Source organism: Mus musculus, chromosome 4, assembly GCF_000001635.26.
Source record: "Mus musculus strain C57BL/6J chromosome 4, GRCm38.p6 C57BL/6J".
NCBI lineage: Eukaryota > Metazoa > Chordata > Mammalia > Rodentia > Muridae > Mus > Mus musculus.
The window spans coordinates 138,045,999-138,071,906 of record NC_000070.6 but is presented as its reverse complement, the minus strand read 5'-3'; the positions used below and the strand labels follow the sequence as shown (position 1 = coordinate 138,071,906).

The 25,908-nt window shown below is 44.9% G+C and overlaps 1 protein-coding gene across 55 annotated transcripts in view; it reads right to left on the bottom strand.

Annotated features, from left to right (window-relative positions):
- Positions 1-25,908, bottom strand: part of Eif4g3 (eukaryotic translation initiation factor 4 gamma, 3) — a 215,308-nt gene that overhangs the window by 135,180 nt on the left and 54,220 nt on the right. For 34 of the 55 annotated variants that reach the window (XM_017320161.2, XM_006538775.4, XM_006538770.4 and 31 more), the window contains one exon: positions 13,830-13,958. The exons of 20 other annotated variants lie outside the window; for them this stretch is intronic. In XM_017320161.2, the coding sequence (XP_017175650.1) occupies positions 13,830-13,958 (129 nt within the window). Of the gene's footprint in view, positions 1-13,167; positions 13,281-13,829; positions 13,959-25,908 lie in introns of all 55 variants that reach the window. One more of the 55 variants, XM_006538789.4, reaches the window with a different exon arrangement.

Below are 25,908 nucleotides of genomic sequence, written 5' to 3'. Positions count from 1 at the left end.
GCAGCGCTCTGCTTCTCTCCAGGCCTCTCAACAGGGCCCCAGTGGAGAGGTTATTTGTTGCTGAATGAAGCTGCTTTGCGACACCAGGGACACTGTACAAACGAGAAGGGCTGTGTCTTAAATGTTATCTGCCACAAATACTATTCTCCTTAACTGTGGCTTGTGGGAGCTTTGAGTGACGGTTTTAGGCAATTAAACCACTTACGGCACAGTATGCATGCAGTCTGCACTAAAGCCACCCAGTCACTCTTCCTGTGACCTTCTGACAGCTAATGAGCACTGTCCTCAGCACACTGACACAGTTCTAGTCGTTCATTACCACCCAGCTCCTCCTGCCACCTCAGCAACCCAAGTCAAAATATTTACCATCATCAACAGAATCCTAGAATGCGATAATGTTGAAAGCAAACGGATTTCACACCATACTCTAAAAACTGAAACATTAGTACCATAGTAAAAAAATAAATAAAGCAAACAGAAAAGCTCAATCTCTACCGTTGCATTTCCTTAAACGCTCTGATTAGTTAGGTGGGACAGCATCCCCGCATCGAAGCACCCGTGTTCTACCGGAGCTTATTTGCTGACAGAATCCTGGAACCGGATTGTGTCTCGAGCACAGGGCTGTGCTGCTCTTCAGTACACTCGCTTCTAGCACAGAGCAGGAAAGGCATCTCCTACCACCCCACCCACCCCCCCCCAAACCTGGGCACACATCACAGTCACCCAGGCCAGACCCAAACCATGCTCTTCCCTGGACCACAAGAAATACCCACAACTATGCCTAAGGGGCTTCCTAGAGTCACAACAGTAACTAACAACAGTGCCCAAGGGTTAGCACACCCCACAAAGGAACACAGCTCCTTCTCACTAGGAAACATCGGGTGCAAGCGGACAAGCCTGCTGGTCCACTGAGCCCGCGGGCACCCACAGATGTTGACAGCGTCCCTTTGTCAGGGCCTGGGCCAGACCAACACTGCCTGCACCCTCTCTGCCACCCTCTCTCTCACCTGTGCTGCTTTCTTCCTGTCGCCCATCTTTATTTAGACTCTGGATCACTTTCATCAAAACTACCTCCCGCCCATTCATTTATCACAGTAGACAATCTTCGGTGAGCCCTAGAACTCTTCTTCCTTTGTTTTTAAATATTTTTGGTTTTGGTTTTTCAATCAAGGTTTCTCTGTGTAGCCCTGGCTGTCCTGGAATTCTGTAGAGCAGGCTGGCCTCAAACTCAAAATTATGCCTGCCTCTGCCACCGTGGGATGAAAGAACATGAGCCGCCGCCACCATCCATGTGCAGATAAGTTACTATAAAAGCCCACTGTTTAGCAAGGTGTTTCATGTCAACTGCTTAAAAACTAAAACATACTTTTTCTATTTTGTGTGTAGAGCGTACAGCCCGCGTGTGCACAGTGCAGGTGTGTGCCCTTGTGCACCTGTACAGAAGACAGAGGTGACATCAGGTTACCATTCTCTTCTTCAGATGGGCTCTCTCACCAAACACAGATGTCACCGGATGGTTAGACATCTGGCCAACAAGCTCCAGGATCCCGCTGTCCCTGCTACCCAGACCCTGAAACATAATGCCACCACACCCAGCTTTTAATGAAGGACTAGAAGGGTTAGAGTGGAGTCCTCATGGCTTGCACAGCAAGGAATTATCTATGGAGTCATTTCCCAACGCTAAAACATTATGAAACATTTTTCTTTTTTTTTTTTAATTAAATTTGTGTGTATCTATGTGTACATACATGGGTACAGTGTGTATACTTTAGCCCACAGGTCAAAAGAAGATGTCAGATTGCCTGCAGCTTGAGTTACAGATGGTGTGAAACACCTGACATGGGTGCTAAGACATGAACTTTGACCTCCAGGAAGAGCAACAAGTGCCCTTAACTGCTGAGCCTTCTTCTCCAGCCCGGAAATGGTATTTTAAAGACCATGCTGTGAATGGTACTAGTGTCTCCAGAATGAGGTTTTTTTGTTTGTTTGTTTTTTGAGACTGGGTTTCTCTGTGTAGCCCTGGCTGTCCTGGAACTCACTTTGTAGACCAGGCTGGCCTCAAACTCAGAAATCCACCTACCTCTGTCTCCCAAGTGCTGGGATTAAAGGCGTGCGCCACCATGCCTGGCCAGAATGAGTTTTAAAAGCCTCACTTATCTAAAAATGAACCTGAACGGAAATGTGCTAGTGAACTCTGAGACTATAAGAAGCGTGGAGACTGGGAACTGCAAGTAGAGCAGGTGGCTTGGTGGTGGGGCACTTACCTAACATGGGTGAGGCCACTAAGCTCAATTCTGAGCACCAGAAAAAATACACAGAAGCTGGGAACTGGGGGGTGTTAACTTGGCCGCTTCCCAAAGATGCCCTCCCACCTGTCAAATCACTCCTTCTCAATCTCCAAGATAGAAATAACGACACCTGTGTCACAGGGTCCCCTAGACACCTACAGTGCTGACCAACCAGCTCTTACCTTGGAAATGGCAATCTGGTACAAAATTGCCCATAAACACTGGCCTGTACTCTGCCATGAACAGTTCATGTTCTGGGATCTGGGAAGAGCAGCTTTTAGTTACAATTACTTTAATGTTTCCAGGTGCCTACCACCCAGCTCTAATCTGAGCAAGACTTGATGTGTTTTAAGAATCTGTCATTTTGACTCCTAAAGACAGAGCACTCCTTAGAGAGCCTGCATGGTACTTCTGTTCAGTGTGATGTTATCCTTCTCAAAGAACCAGCCACTCTCCAACAAGTCTTCATTCCTTACAGCTTTTAAGAGTTAGGACCAGCTAAGTGGAAGACAAAAATCCCTTGTATATGTACCCAACTTTTTGATATTTCATTTTTTATATAAATACTAAGAAACTTTATAATCCCTCTTTGGCATTTGTCTTCAAATGGTTTATTTAACCTTCTGCTTTTATTGAAGTTGAAGTTGTCATAACCATTCTCAACCTACAAGAAACAAGAGTGATACCTGCAGGTTGGCCCTTCGTACTCAGATCTTTCTGGGCTAGCTTCCAGGCCTTCCTTCCCTTTCTAAAGGTTGCCAAATGGTTATGTAAATGAGCCAGCTGGCTTCTGAGTCACCAGTTCTGTTTCCACCTTCTCCATTTCAAATGTGAACCTGGAAGTCCTCTCCAAACCCTTAACAGCAGTCAGAATTTTTAGTCACTCCTAAACATGGCAACTGGACAGCTGACCTCCCTCACTACAGGGGAGTGGCTACTGACAACTGTTGTTCAAATACTAATTTCTATAAATTGTCTGCTTGGTAACTCAAAGTACGTCTCAGTAAACCTGCTCAAGATTCCTACAAGAAGACAATCTTCAGGCTCTGCAGCAGGCAGGCCCGGGCACCGTGGCACACCGTGGCACACACCTGTAATCCCGGCCATAGCAAGGATGATGCAGGAGGACGGGGAACACGGGGAGCTTGGGTTACACTGCAAAACTCTCAAGCAAGCAGGCAAACAAACAAAAACCAAGTCTGCTGACAAAAGCATCTTTAGCAACCACATCCCCTAAGTAGACGCCCTAAGAACAGAGAACCAAGTGATGAGGCCCTGAACACAGGCAGCTACAGCCTGGACAGCATTTCCTTCTCCAGGTCATTCATCTTTTGAGACTAAGGGAACAACATCAATAACAAAGAACAACAAATAACAAAAAGTACCAAGCAGACATTCTATATTAAGGAATAACTTGAGGTTACAGGCAATGGCATCAGAGAATTCATACAAACTCCAGAATTGACAGGGAAGGACACCCCATGACACTGGACCTCACATCCTGAGCTGCATCCTGAGCATCCTCCAAACACTTCCGTCTTGGCACTAGCACCTTGTCCTTCCCTTCCCTAGCTGCTTCGTCAGTATTACTCTCCAGAGTACAGCAGCCTCATTTAAAGCATTTGGCTGATAAGATAAACTCATGTTTTGTTTTGTTAACTACATGCTCCTTAACTGATGGGGTTACTTGCTGAAGGCCAACGTGAACTCTATGGTGGCCTGTCTTTGAGAGGATGGGCAACCACAGACATGATCAGAAGTAACAGGGCCTTAGGAAGATGGAGTGCAGTGCTACCTGGGGATGCAGCACTGTGGACAGCGAGCAGCAAGCAAACTTCTTTACCTGCGAAGTCTGACAAAATACTGGACACAGTATAATTTCATTCATATATATATATATATATATATATACACACACACACACACACACATATATATAATTGCACACACACACACACACACACACACACACACACACACACACGTAAAATAGTGGTCCTCCATTGGGTACAATATTGGGTACAATTCAGTCGCCGGAGACTTACTCTATGTAAGAAAAGCAAATCTAGCCCATGGACTAATGGACAGCTTAGAAACGACCCTCGCACCTGAGAGGCTTCGACTGGAGGCCATCTGTGGCAGTTTGAATAGTTCTGGCCCATAGGGAGTGATGATGGTGGAGGAAGTGTGTCGCTGCGGGGATGGGCTTTGAGGTTCTATGCTCAAGCTAAGTCTAGTGCAGATTAGTGTCCTCCAGGCTGCCTGGAAGCCAGGCTCCTTCAGCTGCCTGTGGATTAAGATGTAGAACTCTCAGCTCCTTCTCCAGCACTGTGTCTGCCTGGATGCTGCCATGCATCCCACCATGACAATGGACTGAACCTGAAACTGTAAGCCAGTCCCAATTGAATTGTTTTCATTCTTTAAGAGGTGCCATGGTCATGATGTCTCTTCATAGCAATAGCTCTATCTAAGTTACATAAGAAGTTGTCTCAAAAGAAAGGAAGAGAAGCCAGGCAGTGGGGGCACAGGCCTTCAATCCCACCACTCAGGAGGCAAAGGCAGGAGGGATCTCTGAGGCCAACCTCTTCTACAGAATGAGTTCCAGAACAGCCAGGGCTACACAGAGAAACTGTATTGAAAATAAAAAAGAAGGGGAAAGAAGCGTTTATACACTGCTCTTTCCAGTTCACAGGCTTTCAAATTGCCTTCCTATCTGCTCCTTTATAAAGGCAACAGTCCTTTATTGAGTCGCCTCACCCCTTCTTACAGCCCTGCAAACCTCTCCTCTCAGCAAACCCGGATTAAACTCAGACCAGGACTCTGTATGGCCATGGTACTTGTTCCCTCTGCTGACCTTTCTGCCATGGTCCTATCGGTACACCCCAACAGCCTGCTCAAACACATGCGTGCAGAGGGTGTTTCTGCCAGAAACAGTACCAGTACTTTGGGTGATCCAGCTGTGTTCCTAGTCACCTGTGGCACATGCTGACTGATCCCCAGCCTGGCATTCTTAACAAAAGACAGACAAAGACGCCTCTACTTGTATTTCTCCTTCCCAAGATTCACCCGGATGTGCTGACTTCTCTGAGGAAATAGCAAGGTCTGGAAGTATAAAACAACAAAACAGAAACAGAAACCAAAAATAAAGATATGAAGCATGTGAATGCCTCGCTAGAGTTCTAGAACGTGGCAGCGCTGGAGCTGAGCTGCTGCTCAAATCTGCAGAAAGTACAGGTGTCCACTGAGGAAAACCTGCAGGGGAAAGGACGAAGACTGCTTTTAAAAAAACTTACTCAAAACACCAAGTGACAGCAAGGGGGGTAAAAATCAAGCAATGTCCAGTTGTGTCCAGAGATCCTGCTCTTTGCCCTGACAGAACTTAGGTGAAAAGGGGGGCAACAATCAAAAGTGGGGCCCAGAAGAAAGACAATGAGAAATGCCCATGAAACCACCATCAGTTTGACTCTTGTAAAGTCCCTTCATTTTCTAACAACACTGACGTGACACTTTGAGATTTCCTATGTGGGTTCGACCAGTGTGGATGGTGTAGATTTCCCAAGCAGAGACTTACCCTTTGGTCTCTCTGTGTGCAAACAGGGCAATGACCACTTAGTCACTACTCTTAACAACAGCACTTAAAAGCAAGCATGGAATTGTTTTAATCCCTGGGCTATTTTTGCAACTGTGTGCAATACAAGGAAAGGCACAACGAAATCACCATCCAAAAGCTGCTCTCACTTGGTTCAAGGTAAGGTGGATGAGGCAGGACTAACAGGGACTCACTGAGAGTCCTTCTTCATAAATAACTGCAGGTGCCCTGCCAACAAAGGCAAAAGGTGACAGGCTGTGGAAATTCCCAGTCTTGTCACATAAAGCCACCACGAGTAGAAATAACACCACACTCCTGCATCATACCACAGCAAGCCATTGGTTGTTCAGGTATTTATAACCTATTCAGGTTTTTTTGCTTCTCTTTTAGGGAACTTGGCCTTATCCTGCCAACTTGGCCCCCAAGGGCTAGGGTTACAGTCAGGAGCCAAGACAGCAGGACATTTATTTAATGACAATGGCAAAGACAGCTGACTGTATTTGTTCTAGCCAAACATGATGATATACTGTAATTCTAGCATATTAGAGACCAAGACAGGAGGACTTTGAGTTCAAGGCCCCACCCCCTCAGTTAAATGGTAAATTCCAAGCAAGCTTGAGCTACTCAAGAGCCAGGCTCAAACAACAAGAACAACAAAAAAAAAAGACAAAAGTTTGTGAAATTTTTGTCAACAAATATTTTTTTTGTCCTTTTTTAAAATTTTTTCAGAGCTGAAGACCGAACCCAGGGCCTTGTGCTTGCTAGGAAAACCCTCTACCACTGAGCTAAATACTCAACTCCCAACAAATATATTTTTCAGTATGATAACATATTATCAAAAACAAGCAAACAGCAGCCAGCACCAAGAGAGCACGAGTGCTGTCAGTGCTCCAGCAGCAAGGAGCCTTGCGATGCTGCCCCAGCTGGCTTCTAACAGCCCTCCCTCCAAAGACTCGGTAGACAGGAGGGAGCAGGGGGGAGGACTGAGCTGCGGATCAGCAGTTAGGGACACTTGGTGCTCTCACACACGATGCAAGTTCTGTCCCCAGCACCGGGTCGGGTGATTCAGTCATTACTGACTAGTTCCAGGGGATCTGAGCCCCTCTTCTGACGTCCTGAGCACCAGGTATACACGTGGTGCGCACACACACAAGTGCACAGATGTGAAGGCAAACACCCCAACACATACATGTAAAACACTTTTTAGAAAGATGGAAATGAAATATAAAAACTGCAAATTTTACTTTGTTTTCCTTTTTTAAGAACATTTAACATTCATCTATTTTGACAATATATGATTAGGAAAAAACTTCTTGTTAAAGTCATAAAATTGTAACTTTGTTTTCCTCATAAAAATGAAAAATTTTAAATATACAAAAGTTTCCACTAAGTAAAATCGTTAGTTGTGTTAATAATAAAAAATAAAAAGCTGGGCCTAGTGGCAAAGCCTCTAATGTCTGTTACTGGAGAGACGGAAACAGGAGGACTGCAGCATCAGACACCTGGGGAACAACTCAGTGAGACCCTGCTTCAAAACGGGAAACAGAGGACTGGGAAGTCGCTTAGAGAATGCGCTTGCCTGGAGCAAGTGTGCATGTGCTTACACATGCAAGCGCTCAATATCTCCCTCTCCCCCACACACATGCATACGCATGCACACACGCTCGATCACTCTCTCACCCCCCCAACACACACACAAGCGTGTTCTCTCTCTCTCTCTCTCTCTCTCACACACACACACACACACACTCACTTACTTACTAGGTAACTCAACAAATCAGGTGCAATCTCACAGACAGACAATAAAAACACCAGGGCAGTAACTGGCAGCCTATTCATGGCTTCCTGGCTATTCATGTGTTCTGGCATCTAAGGAGAGCTGGAGGAACAGCAAAAGGTTGGTTCTTGTGGCCTTACAACTGACAAGGGCCAGAACACGTCCTTTCTTGAACGCAAACTGTGCCGTCCTAGCAAGTCCTGACTTCCTGGAAATTGAAGAGCTGTGAACCAGCTGTGGAGCTAAGGAGCTGTCTCCTTATTTACCAATCACCCTTGCTTGCCTTTCAGCTCAAAAGTCACCCTGTTTGCCTACGATGGGAAAATGAATCTGGCTCTATAAATATTTCAGCATCTCAGCTGGCACACTGTTGTCAACGGAGGATGCTACATAGGCAACACTGCAAGAGATTTTGCCTTCTGGCTCCTGTGGTCCTGAAGTGGCTCCAAGCCCTGGCTTCTCTCCTATCCAGATCCCTGATAGGCACACCTTGTCCTGTCCAGATATGGGTAAGATATCTTCAGCTGTAGTGAAGATTTGGGAATCTTGGTTCCTTTTTAAAAATATAGAAATATTACAGGACCATGTTTTCATTTTAATCCTAGGTGTGGGAATATGGGCTGCTTCAGATTTCCCACAGCAGCTGACTATGATTTGCCTCATGCTCTGAGTCGTGATTCTGCCAACTGTGGCTAGCTTCTGTGATAGTGTGACTAGATGGCATTTGGAATTCTGGAGACTTTTCAAAGGGTATATAAATGCTAGAGCCCCAAAGGTTGTTGGTTGAAGTTTCTTAAATAGATGTGCTCAAAGAAGAAACAAACAGAAGAAATTACCTACCCTGACAGCAAAGATCAAACCTGCCCCAAGAAACTCGAGAAGCCCCCATCAGCAGGAAGTAGTCGAACCATAAAGCCCCTCCATTTTAAAACCTAACTATGTCAAGGGATCTCTTTCCTTTCCTCTCTATCCTCTTTTCTCTTTTATGTTTCTCTAGTGTTACGGGATTGAAAGGGTAGAAGAAAGAAGAACACAAAACGTAGCAAAAGCTAGCTAACACGCTGGGGCGTGGTGGTGCACGCCTTTAATCCCAGCACTTGGGAGGCAGAGGCAGGTGGATTTCTGAGTTCCAGGCCAGCCTGGTCTACAAAATGAGTTCCAGGACAGCCAGGGCTATACAGAGAAACCCTGTCTCAAAAAACAAAAACAAAAACAAAAAAACAAAAGCTAGCTAGCTATAGGCAGCAGTGCCCAGCAGCCAACAGCTAACTAACTACAGCAACAGGCAGCAGTGCCCAGCAGCCAACCGCTAACTAACTACAGCTACAAGCAGCAATGCCCAGCAGCCAACAGCTAACTAACTACAGCAACAGGCAGCAGTGCCCAGCAGCCAACAGCTAACTAACTACAGCTACAGACAGCAGTGCCCAGCAGCCAACAGCTAACTAACTACAGCTACAGACAGCAGTGCCCAGCAGCCAACAGCTAACTACAGCTACAGACAGCAGTGCCCAGCAGCCAACAGCTAACTAACTACTCAGGCAGCTTTTTAGTAGTAGTGTTCCCCTCCTGAGCACAGCCTTCCCTCACCAGCACAAAGGGAGAATTGCAGCAAGCTCTAAAGGGTAGACGGGCCACCAGAACCCTCAGCAGGTCACAGCACTCCCTTTAGCTACCCAGAGAACCAGGAAGGGAACACCATCTACTCGAACAGGTTACCTTTCTGTATCAGCACTCACGAAGCAGAGGCAGGCAGATCTCGGAGTTTAAGGCTAGCTTGATCTACAAAGTAAGTTCCAAGACAGTCAGGGTTACACAAAGAAACCCTGTCTGAGGGGGTTTGGAAGGGGGGTGATTTTCTGTCAACACAAAATAGAGAAGTGCAATTGAGAAAATGCCCAGGCCTTAGTCACTATTTTATTGCTGTGAAGAGACACTATGACCACGGCCAGCTCTTCTAGTTTAACTGGGGCATGCTTACACTTTCAAAGAACAGTCCATGATCATCGCAGCACGGAGCACAGTGGCATGCAGGGCAAGTAGAGAAAGGAACTACATCCTGATGTGAAGCAGGACAGGTGGGTAGACTCAGGCAGGCAGGCAGACAAGGCAGGCAGACAGGTGGGTGGACGTAGGCAGGGAGACAGATAGACAAGGCAGGCAGACAGGTGGGTAGACTCAGGCAGGCAGGCAGGCAGGCAGGCAGGCAGGCAGGCAGGCAGGCAGACAAGGCAGGCAGACAGGTGGGTAGACTCAGGCAGGCAGGCAGGCAGGCAGGCAGGCAGGCAGGCAGGCAGACAAGGCAGGCAGACAGGTGGGTAGACTCAGGCAGGCAGGCAGGCAGGCAGGCAGGCAGACAAGGCAGGCAGACAGGTGGGTAGACTCAGGCAGGCAGACAGACAAGGCAGGCAGACAGGCAGGCGGACAAGGCTAAGTAAGACCACCCCTGGTGACATACTTCCTCCAATGAGGCCATATGTGCGAGCCTATGGGAGCCAGTGTTCTGTCCATTAGGCTTGAAGCCAAGCCTGTGGTGTTTTCCTGGTTGATGAGTTATGTGGCCCACCTCACTGTGGGTGGTGGTCCTGGTTACTATAAACAAGCCAGTTAAACAAGCCACGAAGAGCAAGCCAGTAGGTGTTTCCTCCACGTCCCCTGCCTCCCTTCAATGGCATACTGAAGTCTATAAGCTGAAATAAACCCTTTCCTCCAAGTTGCTTTTGGCTAGTGTTTTATAAAAACAATTAAAAGCAAACCAACACGTTTTAAAAACTGGGACAAGGTCTTCTTGCACTTTCTGTTCAGTGAATCTGAGTCTGACTGACTATAAAGTTGACAGAAGGCCAAGAGCTTTCACCGCTGGGAACTGCAACCTATCCACCCAGTGTCATCACAAGCCCAGGACCATGTGCACCACACCAGCTCTTTGTGAGAGATCAATATGAAAGAACAAGCTTTGCCAACACTCCACAGGACAAAATACTGTGCCCCCCAGAGACCCTTCCGCCATGAGTACACAGCTCACCATCAGCCACAGGAAACCAGCTTCTGCATGCCTCTGCCACTCGGACACACCAGAGTCCTTTTCATTCAAAATATCTTGACTTCAATTCGCTATACTCAATTCATTATACTCAATGTTCCCTCAAAATGCTGCAGTTTTTTTGACTTGATGAGATTCAGACTAATGCACTTTAGCTACAGTTTAAATGCTGCTGTTCAAAAGCCTATGTTCATGGGGCTGGAGAGATGGCTCAGTGGTTAAAAGCACGGCCTGGTCTTCTAGAGGTCCTGAATTCAAATCCCAGCAACCACATGGTGGCTCACAACCATCTGTAATGGGATCTGATGCCCTCTTCTGCAGTGCAGGTGTACATAGAGCACTCATAAATAAATCTAAAAAAAGTCTATGTACACAAGTAAGAGTTTAAGTATTTAAAATGCAAAGTTCTATTATGTAAAAACAAGCCTATTCATATATTCCTTAATACAGCAACAAACTGACTATAGTCTAGCAAATTATAATTCCTATTGTGAACATTCTATACTTTAAACTATGACTGACATTCCAAATGTAATAATCTCCAGTTTTATAATTATTTTTTCTTAATTTTAGAAGCTTCGGTAATGGTGAAGCTCCAAAACACCTAAACTATGAAAACAAAAGTTTCAAATGTATGTAGGCTAGAGGGGTGACTCAGCAGCTGCAAGAACTGTCAGGGTTCCAGAGGACCAGGGCTCCTTTCCCATGCACAGCTCTTTTTTTTTTTTTTTTAAAGATTTATTTATTTATTATATGTAAGTACACTGTAGCTGTCTTCAGACACTCCAGAAGAGGGCATCAGATTTCGTTATGGATGGTTGTGAGCCACCATGTGGTTGCTGGGATTTGAACTCAGGACCTTCAGGAGAGCAGTCGGCGCTCTTAACCACTGAGCCATCTCGCCAGCCCCTCCATGCACAGCTCTTAACCACCGAGACATGAACATGAGATTTCAGGGTACGGACCAGCGGGACAGGATCTTAGGGAAGGGCCGGGGATAGAGGAGAGCCACTGACGTCTTAAAGCCAGATGAATGTCTGTCCTGCCCTGAGTAAAACCCACTGAGAAATCTCCAGTACATAACAGCTAACCACTGAATTAAGCTAACAAGGCCCATGAGCTCTTGGGAAGAAAGAAACCAATAAACAAGAACTCACCCAAGTCACCCATAGAAAAGATAAACAATAAACAATAAACAAGAACTCACCCAAGTCACCCATAGAAAAGATAAACAAGAAACAATAAACAAGAACTCACCCAAGTCACCCATAGAAAAGATAAACAAGAAACAATAAACAAAAAACAAGAACTCACCCAAGTCACCCATAGAAAAGATAAACAATAAACAATAAACAATAAACAAGAACTCACCCAAGTCACCCATAGAAAAGATAAACAAGAAACAATAAACAAGAACTCACCCAAGTCACCCATAGAAAAGATAAACAAGAAACAATAAACAAGAACTCACCCAAGTCACCCATAGAAAAGATAAACAATAAACAATAAACAATAAACAATAAACAAGAACTCACCCAAGTCACCCATAGAAAAGATAAACAATAAACAATAAACAAGAACTCACCCAAGTCACCCATAGAAAAGATAAACAAGAAACAATAAACAAGAACTCACCCAAGTCACCCATAGAAAAGATAAACAAGAAACAATAAACAAGAACTCACCCAAGTCACCCATAGAAAAGATAAACAAGAAACAATAAACAAGAACTCACCCAAGTCACCCATAGAAAAGATAAACAATAAACAATAAACAATAAACAATAAACAAGAACTCACCCAAGTCACCCATAGAAAAGATAAACAAGAAACAATAAACAAGAACTCACCCAAGTCACCCATAGAAAAGATAAACAAGAAACAATAAACAATAAACAAGAACTCACCCAAGTCACCCATAGAAAAGATAAACAATAAACAATAAACAAGAACTCACCCAAGTCACCCATAGAAAAGATAAACAATAAACAATAAACAAGAACTCACCCAAGTCACCCATAGAAAAGATAAACAATAAACAAAAAACAAGAACTCACCCAAGTCACCCATAGAAAAGATAAACAATAAACAATAAACAAGAACTCACCCAAGTCACCCATAGAAAAGATAAACAATAAACAATAAACAATAAACAAGAACTCACCCAAGTCACCCATAGAAAAGATAAACAAGAAACAATAAACAAGAACTCACCCAAGTCATCCATAGAAAAGATAAACAAGAAACAATAAACAAGAACTCACCCAAGTCACCCATAGAAAAGATAAACAATAAACAATAAACAAGAACTCACCCAAGTCATCCATAGAAAAGATAAACAATAAACAATAAACAAGAACTCACCCAAGTCATCCATAGAAAAGATAAACAATAAACAATAAACAAGAACTCACCCAAGTCATCCATAGAAAAGATAAACAATAAACAATAAACAATAAACAAGAACTCACCCAAGTCACCCATAGAAAAGATCTTCTGCAAAGAGCAGAGAAGCAGCGCCCCAGAGGGACAGGGAGGACAACTGCTCCGCCAGGACACTAAAGAGGCTGCTCACCGAAACTTCCTGTTAATTTTAGAATCATTGGTCACCTTCCTTCCTTCCTTTCTTTCTCTTTCCTTCCTTCCTTCCTCCCTTCCTTCCTTCCTTCCTTCTTTTCTTCCTTCTGTCTGTTTTTCTGTCTTTCCTTCTTTGTTTCATTGTTCTTGTTTTTGTTTGTTTTGTTTTGTTTTGAGAAAAGGTTTCTCTCTATAGGCCTGGCAGTCCTGAAACTTATGTAGAACCAGGTTGGCCTTGAACTCACAGAGATCCACCTGCCTCTGCCTCCCAAGTGTGGGGATTAAAGGTGTGCGCCACCACACCCAGCAAGGGTTCAACTTTTCTTAAGTAAATAAGAAAAACTAAATATAAATTGTTTCTTCTTTAATTACTCCAAGGTGAAAAGCATGGGGTGCCAGTGGCCAGCAGACACATAGGACAAGGTGGCCTGAGCCTTTAAGAGCCTTGCACTAACTGCCTGCCAGCGGGCACAGCTGCCTTTAGAGAAACGAAAAGACATAGATTACAAGGAAATGCCGTTTAAAAAGAAAACAAAATAAAGCCTGCAGTTCTTACTTGAGAGAGTCCAGGGGACGATGCATGTCCCGGGGGCGTGGCCGCAAGACTGGGGAGCCCCTTGCTTATTTCATGTGCTGAGTAAGGGGCAGGGGTGGGGGGTCCTGGCTGTCTCGCTACTTGTGTTACCTGTGAGGGAACAAACAGCAAGAGATTAGTGACCCAGTCCACACGTGCAGCTGAACTGGTTAAACTATCGTTAAAGGACGGGCAGTAGTGGTGCACACCTTTAATCCCAGCACTCAGAAAGCCCAGAGGCAGGGGGATCTGAGTTCGAGGCCAGCCTGGTCTACAGAGTAAGATCCAGAACAGCCAGGGCTATACAGAGAAACCCTATCTCGAAAAAAACAAAACAACAACTAGAACAAAAATCACTTTAAAACTTGGACTGTGTCTCCCAAGGCACAGGAAAGCCTAAGCACTACAGTAAGCTGGGCTCACCGATCCAGAACACACGAGTACTGCCGGTTAAACTATCGCTTGCTAAACTTTTACTACAGTAAGCTGGGCTCACCGACCCAGAACACACGAGTACTGCCGGTTAAACTATCGCTTGCTAAACTTTTACTACAGTAAGCTGGGCTCACCGATCCAGAACACACGAGTACTGCCGGTTAAACTATCGCTTGCTAAACTTTTACTACAGTAAGCTGGGCTCACCGATCCAGAACACACGAGTACTGCCGGTTAAACTATCGCTTGCTAAACTTTTACTAGAGTAAGCTGGGCTCACCGATCCAGAACACACGAGTACTGCCGGTTAAACTATCGCTTGCTAAACTTTTAAAGCATATTCTCAAACCTCCCCCAAATCCTAAAACAAAAACTAGTCTAACTATTCTGACATGAAACTTAGAACTGTACCAAGCATTTTACGAAAAGACAGATGGGTATGGGTGAGGAGGGAACTGCAGAGCCCAGGGAGAGCTCCGTAGGTGACATGGCTTTTCTGAGAATCGCATGACACATTTGTCCAGATTCTCAGGACATCCCCGAGTGATGGCGCCTGTCTACAATATAATCCCAGCCGTCTGGAGGAGTGTGCAGGAGAATTCTGAGTGCAGAGATGGCTGTGCTAGACAGACAGGCTGTCTCACGAGAACAGGGAAAAGGCTGTAAGAATGCTTTTGTCTGGCATGCCACAAAGCCTGGGGTCAAATCCTGGCAGCACATCAACTGGGTATGGTGGTCCAGGCCCATTTCTCCAGCTCCTGGGAGACACATTACGAAGATGAGTTCAAGGTCACCCCTGGGCTCCACGACACTGTCTCAAAATGATTAACTGTGGGACAATAAACAACAAAAGCAGTTATGGTCCCCAACTGTGCTGGTCTGAGGCTCATTCAGTCCCTAACTTTAGGTGACATGAAAGCACACCTCTAATTCGATGGATGGACACACAGACAGATGCAAGATGTCTATCTAAAATGTTAAAGTTTTTGTGTGGGGAGGGGGCATTCAGTATGTGTGTGAGTCTAAGCACCTGGCATCTACCCTGTAGCACTCAGAGAAGAACTTTCAAAAGTTATGAGGATCTGGGATCAAATTCAAGTTGCCTGACTTGTACGGTTAGCTGCTGAGCCACCTCACCAGGCCAAGGTGGGGGATACAAAACTAGGTGCTATCAGCTTGCTAGCCATGGGGTGCAGCACTTTCTTCCTTATATTTTAATCTAGATTTCTATTTTTCTAGGAAGCACATATTTCAAACCTGCCATTTGGAACTTGACAGTTTCCACACTGTCTATAAAATCACACACGTGATGCCACAGTGGGCACGTGACCTCAAGTGTGACAACAGCCTGGGACATAAGGCCAGACTGAGGCCAGCCTAAGACGCCACAGCAAAATTTGACCATCGCCCTTCCTCAAAATAAAAAAGCCAAAAAAATGCCCCCAAAATGCCAACGAGCGAGCAAAGGGGGCACATTCACACCTGCAGTCCCGTGCCCTGGCTGTCCTGCATGGCAACAGCAGCCCAGCTCTCCTCATCTGTCCGTCCATCCTCATGGACAAACTCACAGAGCACTGTGGCCTGCTTGCCACCAAGTGGTCTCTTGACCATGTAAATATAACTACCATTACACTATGATATTAATTCAACAAACCATACAGCCTATCATATGGCTACTTAGGGATAAGATTTATCTAGCTTAGCAACTCATGAGCACCTGAGGTGGCCTGGGCAACCTTAGAGCACAGAGCAGCCAGCATGGAATAGCTCTACTGCTGACAGTAACCCAGACAAGTGACCTGAGAGTCTGCCCTTAACCTACTGGAGCTAACTGCCCTGAAGAGACGGATGAGGAGGCTGTCAATCCTACTTTGGCCAATCACTCAGAAACACTGCACACAGAGCAGGCACACACTGCACGTGGATGACGACGATGCTGGGTCTTTTCCAAGGACTATCTACAGTTTGAAGGCTTGTTTTTGATTTTTGTTGCTGTTGGGTTTTTTTCTCTGTTATCCCTGTAGTCCAAAGATGTGACAACAACTGAGCTGTTGTTTTTGTTTACTATGATTTGGGATTTCTGAATCAAGGGTCTCACAACATGGCCAGAGTAAACTGTAATTAGGTAGCCCAGGCTGGCCTCAAACTTACAATAATCTTTCTGCTTAAGCTTTCCAAGTGCTGGGTTCCAGAGCTGTGTCCATGTAACACAGACACCATGTTCTCTTTGCTAAGTTCTGAAACCCACTGTGGAGGGTCTAGGCTTCCCAGAGGGCAGAGCGCTCGAGTACCAAAAGGCAATTGTAAATACAGTTAAGGGCTGCTTGGGAATCTGATCCCATCTGAAAATGTGAGTTTTATATTTAAAGCTTGCTTTTTCTGCTGATTTTCCATTGCTAATAACCTAGTTACATAACTGATCCAAGGTACTGGGTCTTAATTCCAAGATACTAGCAGAACTCAACAACAAATAATAAATTCAAAGATACTATCAAAATCACAGACTGCTTTGGAATAGCTTGTGTCACAGAAGAACTGTAACCAAGTCCCCATTCTGAGGTTTAGTCATGGATCGTTACATTCTAAACAATGACTTAAAACACAAACAATGTAGACGGTAAACATTTATTCGAGGAATCTTGTAAGTAGGCCATACAACACCGAGAATGTAGGTCATCCAGTGAGAGACCCAGGTTTGAGCACTGGTGTAGCTATGTTGGAGGTGGCTCAGTGGTTAAGATCTCTTGTTGATCTTGTAGAGGACCTGGGTTCAATACCCAGCAGGCACATGGCGAATTCATAACCAATCCTGGAAGATGGGACACTTTCTTCTGATCTCCAAGGACACCATGCACACATATACACATACACAGTGCACACACATATGTACAGGTAAACATTCATACACATAAAATAAGCAAATCAAAAAATTAGATTTTCTTTTTTCAAGACAGATTCTCTGTGTAGCCCAGGCCGTCCTGGAACGCAGAAATCCGCCTGCCTCTGCCTCCCAAGCGCTAGGATTAAAGGCGTGCGCCACCACCGCCTGCTGCCCGGATTCTTTTTTTTTTTTTTTATACATAAGTACACTGTAGCTGGGCTGGTGAGATGGCTCAGTGGGTAAGAGCACCCGACTGCTCTCCCAAAGGTCCAGAGTTCAAATCCCAGCAACCACATGGTGGCTCACAACCATCCGTAATGAGATCTGACTCCCTCTTCTGGAGTGTCTGAAGACAGCTACAGTGTACTTACATATATTAATAAATAAATCTTTAAAAAAAAAAGTATACTGTAGCTGACTTCAGACGCACCAGAAGAGGGCATCAGATCTTATTACCGATGGTTGTGAGCCACCATGTGGTTGCTGGGAATTGAACTCAGGACCTGCGGAAGAGCAGTCGGGTACACTATCAGCATGCACTGAAGCTACAACTTCACTCTTACAATTCACGCCAAAATCCAAACAACATACTATTTCATTGTTTTTTAAGTCCCCTATTATGTTCCAATGCCACAAGCCTATGTACCCTTTTCAATTATATAGTTTCTGTCTTGTGCACAATTTCAAGCTAAATCGCATCTCAAGAGATTGTTTCCTCAACTCCACAGTGTGCCTCCATGGCTGGGCATCCATATTTTGCTAACCTCAAAACAATGGAAGGGCACTGTTGGCGTCCTTCTACCAGAACTCCATTCTCTCCTTCCCTTTAGGATAAGCAGTTTAAAGGCACAGTACCTCGAAGCGGGTACTTCAAACATGACACAAGCAGACTATGGCAGGACACACATGAGCTATCTGTGTCATCTGGGACAGGAGTCAGCTTTTGTTAAGTGTTGCCAGCTTTTATTTTCAGCAGACGTCAAAACTATTTCTCTTTTCCAAGTCTCTCCACTGTTCTTCCCTGCTGTGAGGTGTTCTGTGTTTCCAGTCAGGTCTAAGTAGAGGAAGAGAACCCCCTTTTCTACTTCCTCCTCCTCTTCTTTTTCTTCTATGGAACCCACCCAGGGCATGACAGGAGGCGCCCAGGTGGCGAAGAGAACGCATGCCTGTTAATCCCAGCACTTGGGAGTTAGAGACAGACAGATCTCAGCAAGTTCAAGGCCAGCCTAGTCTACCTAACAAGTTCCAGGCTATCCAGGTCTACTTAGTGGGTCCCTTCTTTAAAAACAAACAAAGAAACAAACAGGAGGAAAGAATCATGCCCAACAAACCCTGTCTGGGCCAAACATTTCCTGCTGGGATGATGCACCTTGTACAAGAACACAATTAGCACGCCAGATGACCAACGTCCAGATACACTGTAATAATTTCTCTTCCAAAAGCCAGAACCTATCAGAATCATACATTTCAATACTATGCCTCTTTCACATGTGTGCGCATGTGCATGTGTATAAACTTCATGGGAGGCAGACACACACACATCTCTCTGAACAGGACTTTCAAAGTTTAAGGGAGCTTAAATAATTATTTCATATGGCTTCCAAGTTATATTATTAAAGAAACGCTTATTGAAAGGAATGTGATGATGAACAGCTTTAGTTCCAGTATGGGAGGGAGAGGCAGGAACATCTCTGGGAGCTTGTGGCCACAGTGGTTTATACAGCAAGCTCCAGGATAGCCAGGACTACAGGGACCTGGGTCAAGAAGCAAATTAAACAAAGAAATAAGAATGGAGGAGCTGAAAAAATAGTCTGGAGGTTAAGAATACTTGTTATTCTTTTCATTCCAGAGGGACCCAAATTCTGTTCCCAGCATTCATGTTAGGGAAGCTCACAACCACTTGAGTTACAGGGGATCTAATGCCCTCTTCTGGCCTCCGCAGATCAGGCCATACACATGGCTCAGACACATAGACCCATGCATACATATATATTTTTTAAAAATTCATTTTGAGGGGCTGGCAAGATGGCTCAGTTGTTAAGAGCACTGACTGCTCTTCCAAAGGTGCTGATTTCAAATCCCATGGTGGCTCACAACCACCCGTAATGAGATATGACACCCTCTTTTGGTGCATCTGAAGTCAGCTACAGTGTACTTATGTATAATAATAAATAAATCTTTGGGCCTGAGCAAGCAGAGACTGAGTGAGCAGAGTTAACCAGAATGAGCAGAGGTCCTAAAAATTCAATTCCCAACAACCACATGAAGGCTCACAACCATCTGTTCAGCTACAGTGTACTCACATGCATAAAATAAATAAATCTTTAAAAAATAAAATAAAAATTCATCTTGAAAGAATAAAAATGCACGCTATGTAAGTGGTGGCACACGCCTTTAACCTCAGCACTCAGGAGGTAAAGGCAAGTGGATCTCTGTGAGTTTGAGGCCAACATAGTCTACAAATTGAGTTCCAGGACAGCTACACAGAGAGCTACACAGAGAAACCCTGTGTCAAAATAAAACAAAATTGTACCAGTGGTTTTACAGGTCTAAAAATTAACATATCTAATGGATATTTAGAATCTGTAAAAACTAAAGAAATAAAATGCCCTTCTATAGAAAGTTCTATATGGGATTGGAACAGTCACACAAATAGTTCACACCTACATACATACTCAGCCTTGAGTGTTCGGGCCCTACCTCAGAGCCAGCCACTAAGCAAGGGCTCAACCATGAACTGGGATCTAGCGTCACAGGAAACACAATGGGCTGGCAGAGTCCCAGTAGCAAGACATGTTCACAAAAGCAAGGTCCCAATTACAGTTAAAGATGGTCCCTCCATCCTGCCCCTAGCTGATGATGATACAACTATTGCCCAGATAATGCACCTTCATTTGGCACGGCACTAACCGTCATCCAACTTCGAGGCCCTGTCTGACCGCTACTGCTCCATGGAGCTGCTCTGCCTCTGAGCAATGATTCTCGGGACACTTTATAAAATGGCGCAGGGGGTGGAATATTCCACAGGCTAAAGCAGCATTCTACCAAAGCAAAGCGCCCTGGCGCAGATTCTCCCTACTCCTGCTTGAGAGCTGAAAGCCATTCCTAGCTGGCATTTACCAGCAGAGAGAGCACGCCTTCACATCTCCATGGTTAATCCTTCTTCTGAAAGAGGAAAAATCAAGCAAATCCATATTAAATAATATTTTAATTAGCTCTCTGATTTAACATTTAATGAGAAAGCCACATTAAATATTAACAAAGAATGTAAACTTTCATAAATGTCATTAATTAGCAGTTACAAAGACAGGCAGAAAAGCAGATCTAGATTGTTAATACTGAGACTCTGAGTCCCGAGGTGCAGGGACAGAGTACTCTACAGAGACAGTAATCACGATTGGTGGAGAGCGTGCAATCACGAGACCCGAGTTTGGATCCCCAGTACCCACATAAATGCAGTGCATGCTGGCACACATCTGAAGCCAACATAGGCAGCACAAAAACAGGCACTCCAAGAGTTTCCTGGCCAGCCAGTCAAGGCCAAACAGTGAGTCCTGGGCTCAAATGAGAGACCTTCTCAAACGACAAGGTAGGAACTGAGAACAGTTATACATGCTATAACCCCAGCTCTCTGCTCTATAGTGAGTTCCAGGGCAGCCAGCGCTATATCATATAAAGAACATATCTTAAAAACAAACTAACTAAACAAAAAAGGAAAAAGCAACAGTTGCTTTCAACAAGCTCAAACACAGGTTCAGTCCGGGCACTTTCAGCACACAAACATGCGTGTGCACGCACATGGAATGAACACACACACACACTCAGAAAGGGGGGAGGGGAGTGAGAGAGTGTGAGTGTGTAAGTGGGTTATAAAGAGGCCCAAGACAGCAGGCTGAGACCGGAAGGCTGCCCTGAGTTTGAGGCCTGTCTAAGACACACGCACTAAGAGTCTCCGGGTTCTCACTGAGTGTTTCCTGGGTTCTCATGCCTGCCCTTCCTAAGGTGCACTGCACGTAAGCTTCAGCTCAGCAAACGGTGCCAACAAACCACTGCCCCAACTGGGTTAAAAGCAATGGACAGTTATTCGATGGGGAGACAGCACAGGCAAGCCAACTTCCACGTGGCTGGATGCTCCAAGACCTGACGGAGCAAGTTCACGTCCCTCGGCAGTAGGACTACCACTGCCAGCCTACCTACTCAATATGCAGCGGCTATAGGAAAAATCGTGGAAACAAGATCTTTCTAAACATTCCATCCAGCTACAAGATACGAGAAGCAGGACCTAAATGATATATAAAGTGCAAACTGCTTATAAGGATCAAAGCTGACAGCATCAAAGACATTCTCTAATCTTAAAGAGCAACTTAGCACACAGAGTCTCTCTCTCATAAGCAAGTTTCCAGTTATTCGAAAGAGACTTCTGCCCTGAGAGCAGTTGTTATTCAATTACTAAGTATGACTGCAATCACATCACACACTAGCTTAATAGTCAGAAAACTAAATTTCTCTTAATACAGAAGACAAAATTATATGCTATGCACGGCAGGCTTATCTCACAGCTCCTACTCCTGAAAGTTATCAATGAACACACCACAGAGAGCCAGTGCCTCCTGAGTGCCCTGGTGTGGCAGTGCCTCTCTCTACCTTGTACACTGCACTGTTACAGTTTTTCAAGTACTTGTTTGAATGTTCATGGTTCATTAATAGGACCAATCCCTCAAATTTGATTTATCTTTGATAAATACTTCAAAGACAAATTTGTATAAACCAAGTTAAAATAACTAAATACAAAGAACCCAGCTAACATAAGAAGGCATTGCAGAGGTCTGTCCAACCCTGGCTTCCTTCTGATGAGCAGCAGAGCTTCCACCTGAAATGACTACTCCTAATCTAGGGGAAAGCAGCCACTACAAACGCAGAGTGTGGGCTTTAAACATTGGCCAGGAGTACTACTGCCTTTCAAGGAATTTAACCAACTCAATCCCAGTGACATATGGGCACCACATGGCATATGTGCACCACGTGCCAAGGCAGGAGAGGACGACAGAGACGTAGGCCGAAAGAACCTACAGAAAAATAATGACCAGACACAAAATCCTGTTGCTGAGATGGGGACTAACGACTGAGGGCATCCAGTCACATAGCTCTCTCCTCACTAGCAAGAATGTGCACAGTACTGTAAAAGTGATGAGTGGGAAACTATTAAGAATGTAAATACTTTGCCAGGCATGGCAGGACATGCCTTTAATCCCAGCACTCAGGAAGCAAAGGCAGGAGGGTCTCCGTAAATCTAAGCCAGTCTGGCATATAGAGCAAGCTCCAGGACAGCCAGAGATAGAAAGTACCACTCATGTAAAACATACAAACTAACAAACAAGAAAGATTATAAATAATTCATTAAAAATGCCAGCACTCCAGAGGCACAGGCAGGCAAAGCGCAGTGAGTTCAAGGCCAGCCTAGTCTATATCTCAAGTCTGGACGGCTAGGGATACACTGTAAAGCCTTGTCCCAAAGTCTAATAAATAAATGTCATTTTTAAACTGGAGAAGAAACCAGCTAGTAGGAAGCCTAAGGCAGCAGGACTGCTTCACCCAACAGATTAGACCACTTAGGCAATGGAGCAAGAACTAGAGTATAGAAACCAGAAATACAAAACAAAAAAAACATACAAAAGAAAACAACATCGCTATTCCTGTTACTGCTGCTGTTTTGGGTTTGATTTCTGAGACAAGGCCTCACGCTGAAGCTTTGGCTGGCCTCAACTCAGAGATCCACGTGCCTCTGCCTTTGGAGTACTGAGAAGAAAGACCTGAGCTAGCACAGCAGGCTGAGAACATCGTATTTCAGGAGAGCTGCTAATGCTTGAAGTTCCTCCTCCTCCTCCTAGGAGAAGCACAATATACAATGTGCACATGGTGAGTGTACCACAGCAACTCTAAGTAGTAAAAGTCAAATAACTCACAAACAAACCAACACCTGACAGTCAAGCACCTCTGTGCAAGGTAAGAAGGCTCAGGTGGCAGCAGCCTCCCTCACGGTCATCCCGTCAATCTCAGAGTTCTCATGGACTTGTCTTCCAAGTGTGAGTGTACATACTGTCAAAGTCTTACTCATGAGGAATCCTAATAACATGTTTTAGGATACTTCACCATGAATCCCAGGCTGGCCTTGCCTTAGAGACAGACAGACAGACACAGACACACAATCTAATGCTGGGATTACAGGCACATATGGGCAACACACTTGTTCTTAATGTATTAATTTCATTTTCAGAAATATATTCTATAAAAATCATCCAAAACACAGGAATTATAAAATTCAGCTATTTTATAACAGCAAAAATATGAAAATCACCTAATGCTCTAATACCAAAGTAATACTTGCTTACAGGAAGGTGACTTGTGTCAATAAATCTTTCTCAGAATGACCCCCCAATGGACAGGACCAACAGGACTAGCTTCCTCAAGTCAGACTCCAAAGAAATGACACACTTTCTCTTACACAGCACAGTCAAGACATCTTCATAGCCTACTGACTTTATTATAGGAGACGATAAACATTCCTTACTCCCCTGCCAAGGTACAACACAACCATCTGTGTCTGTACAACTGTGGACTTCTGATTAGGTTCGTCCCATAGACTCATGGGTTTGAATGCTTGGCCCACAGGGAATGGCACTATTAGGAGCTATGACCTTACTGGAGGAAGTGTGGCTTTGTTTGTTTTTTGGAGGTGGGGCTTTGAGGTCACACATACACTCAAGCTCTGCCCAGTAAGGAATCCAGTCTCCTCCTGGCTTCCTACAGATGCAGGTATAGAACTCACCTCCAGCATCATGCCTGCACTCCTGCCTTCACACTGCCATGACAACAACGGGCTAAACCTCTGAACCATAAGCCAGCCCCAATTATGTTTGCCTTTGTAAGAGTTGCTTCAGTCAAGGCCAGATGCGGTGACGCACGCCTTTACTCCAAGTACTATGGAGGCAGAGGCAGGGGATCTCAGTTTTGAGGGCAGCCTGGTCTACAGAGTTAGTGTCAGGTCACCCAAAGCTATTCAAAGAAGCCTTGTCTCGAGAAGTTTGGTCATGGTATCTCTTCAGAGCAATGGAAACCTGGCTAAGACACCAACTGGCCAATGTCTTTCCTGACCCTCCTGTGTCTCACTCGCCTCCATCCTCCATTCCCATGCTGTAGCTATAGCGCCAATTTAAAGGCAATTGGTTCTGTTTCTCTTTACCCTCCCTTTGTATTCCATTAGACCAGGATGAAGCTCTAAAACCTCTATGTGCCCAATATTTCCCTGTGTAATTTCATGTCCCACATCCAATAATTCCCCATGTAATCTCATGTCCTATACCCCATAATTCCCCATGTAATCTCATGTCCTATACCCCATAATTCCCCATGTAATCTCATGTCCCACAACCCGTAATTCCCCATGTAATCTCATGTTCCACAACCTGTAATTCCCCATGTAATCTCATGTCCTATACCCCATAATTCCCCATGTAATCTCATGTCCCACAACCCGTAATTCCCCCATGTAACCTCATGTCCTATACCCCATAACTCCCCCATGTAATCTCATGTCCCACAACCCGTAATTCCCCCATGTAACCTCATGTCCTATACCCCATAACTCCCCAATGTAATCTCATGTCCTATACCCCATAATTCCCTGTGTAATCTCATGACGGAAGTCCAACATCTCTCCATGCAAGCATGTGCACGTTGAAGCCTCTGCCACCCATGGCCATCTCAGGGGCTCTGTACTGCAAGGTCTTTAGCCTCCACTGCTCTTGCTTTTCCTGGCAGTGTGGCGCCTGAATCCAGAACAGTGCACACGCTGGGCAAGGGTCCACCAAGTACCTCAAGCTAGCCTGAGACTAGAGTCTTCCAGCCTTGGCCTCCACGTGCTGGCATTACAGAGTGCACAGCCATTCCAGGCTTTCTAGACCCTAAAATGCCTTTTCAAAGAAAATCTCTACCCATTTACCTTACTGTATTCTACCAAAGCATTTAATACAAACACCTAAACTACGTGAAGCCTTTCTTCTGTTTAAAGACAACATACCCAAACTCTTCTCAGTGGCAGGCACTACCTAGCACTTCCCAGGCCCTGGGCTCACTCTCTAATACTGGCCAAGAGCGACACTGACTCAGAACTCAGCCGTTACAACACAGGGCGAGATGGCAGGAAGAATGGGACCTATTACTCAGTCTCTTAAGTTCTCATGGGTTCACGGGAGAACTTACCACTTTAGCAAACGCATCCTATGACTGAAAAGTGAGCCTTTTCTTATCGATTCCTCATTCAACACGATTGATATCAATCTCTTATACTCACTTCCCAATACTGATGCATATAATTTTATATGTAACCAGGGAGGGGAGGGGCAAAACACTCATTTACGAAGGGGAAACTGAAATTTTTCTTTTTTTCTCTTCTTTTCTTTTTTTTTTTTTTCGAGACAGGGTTTCTCTGTGTAGCCCTGGGTGACCTGGAACTCACTCTGTAAACAAGGCTGGCCTCTACCACCTAAGTGCTCAGATTATAGGTGTGTTCCACTGTGCCTGGAAACACTCATGCTTTTTTTAAAAAAGGAATATTCAATAAAAATTTACAATCTGGGGGTTGGAGAGAAGGTGCAGTGGTTAAGAGCACCCCCTGGCTGCTCTCCAGAGAACCCAGGTTGGCTTCCCAGCACCCACACCAGTGTTAACCATCTGTAACACTAGCCC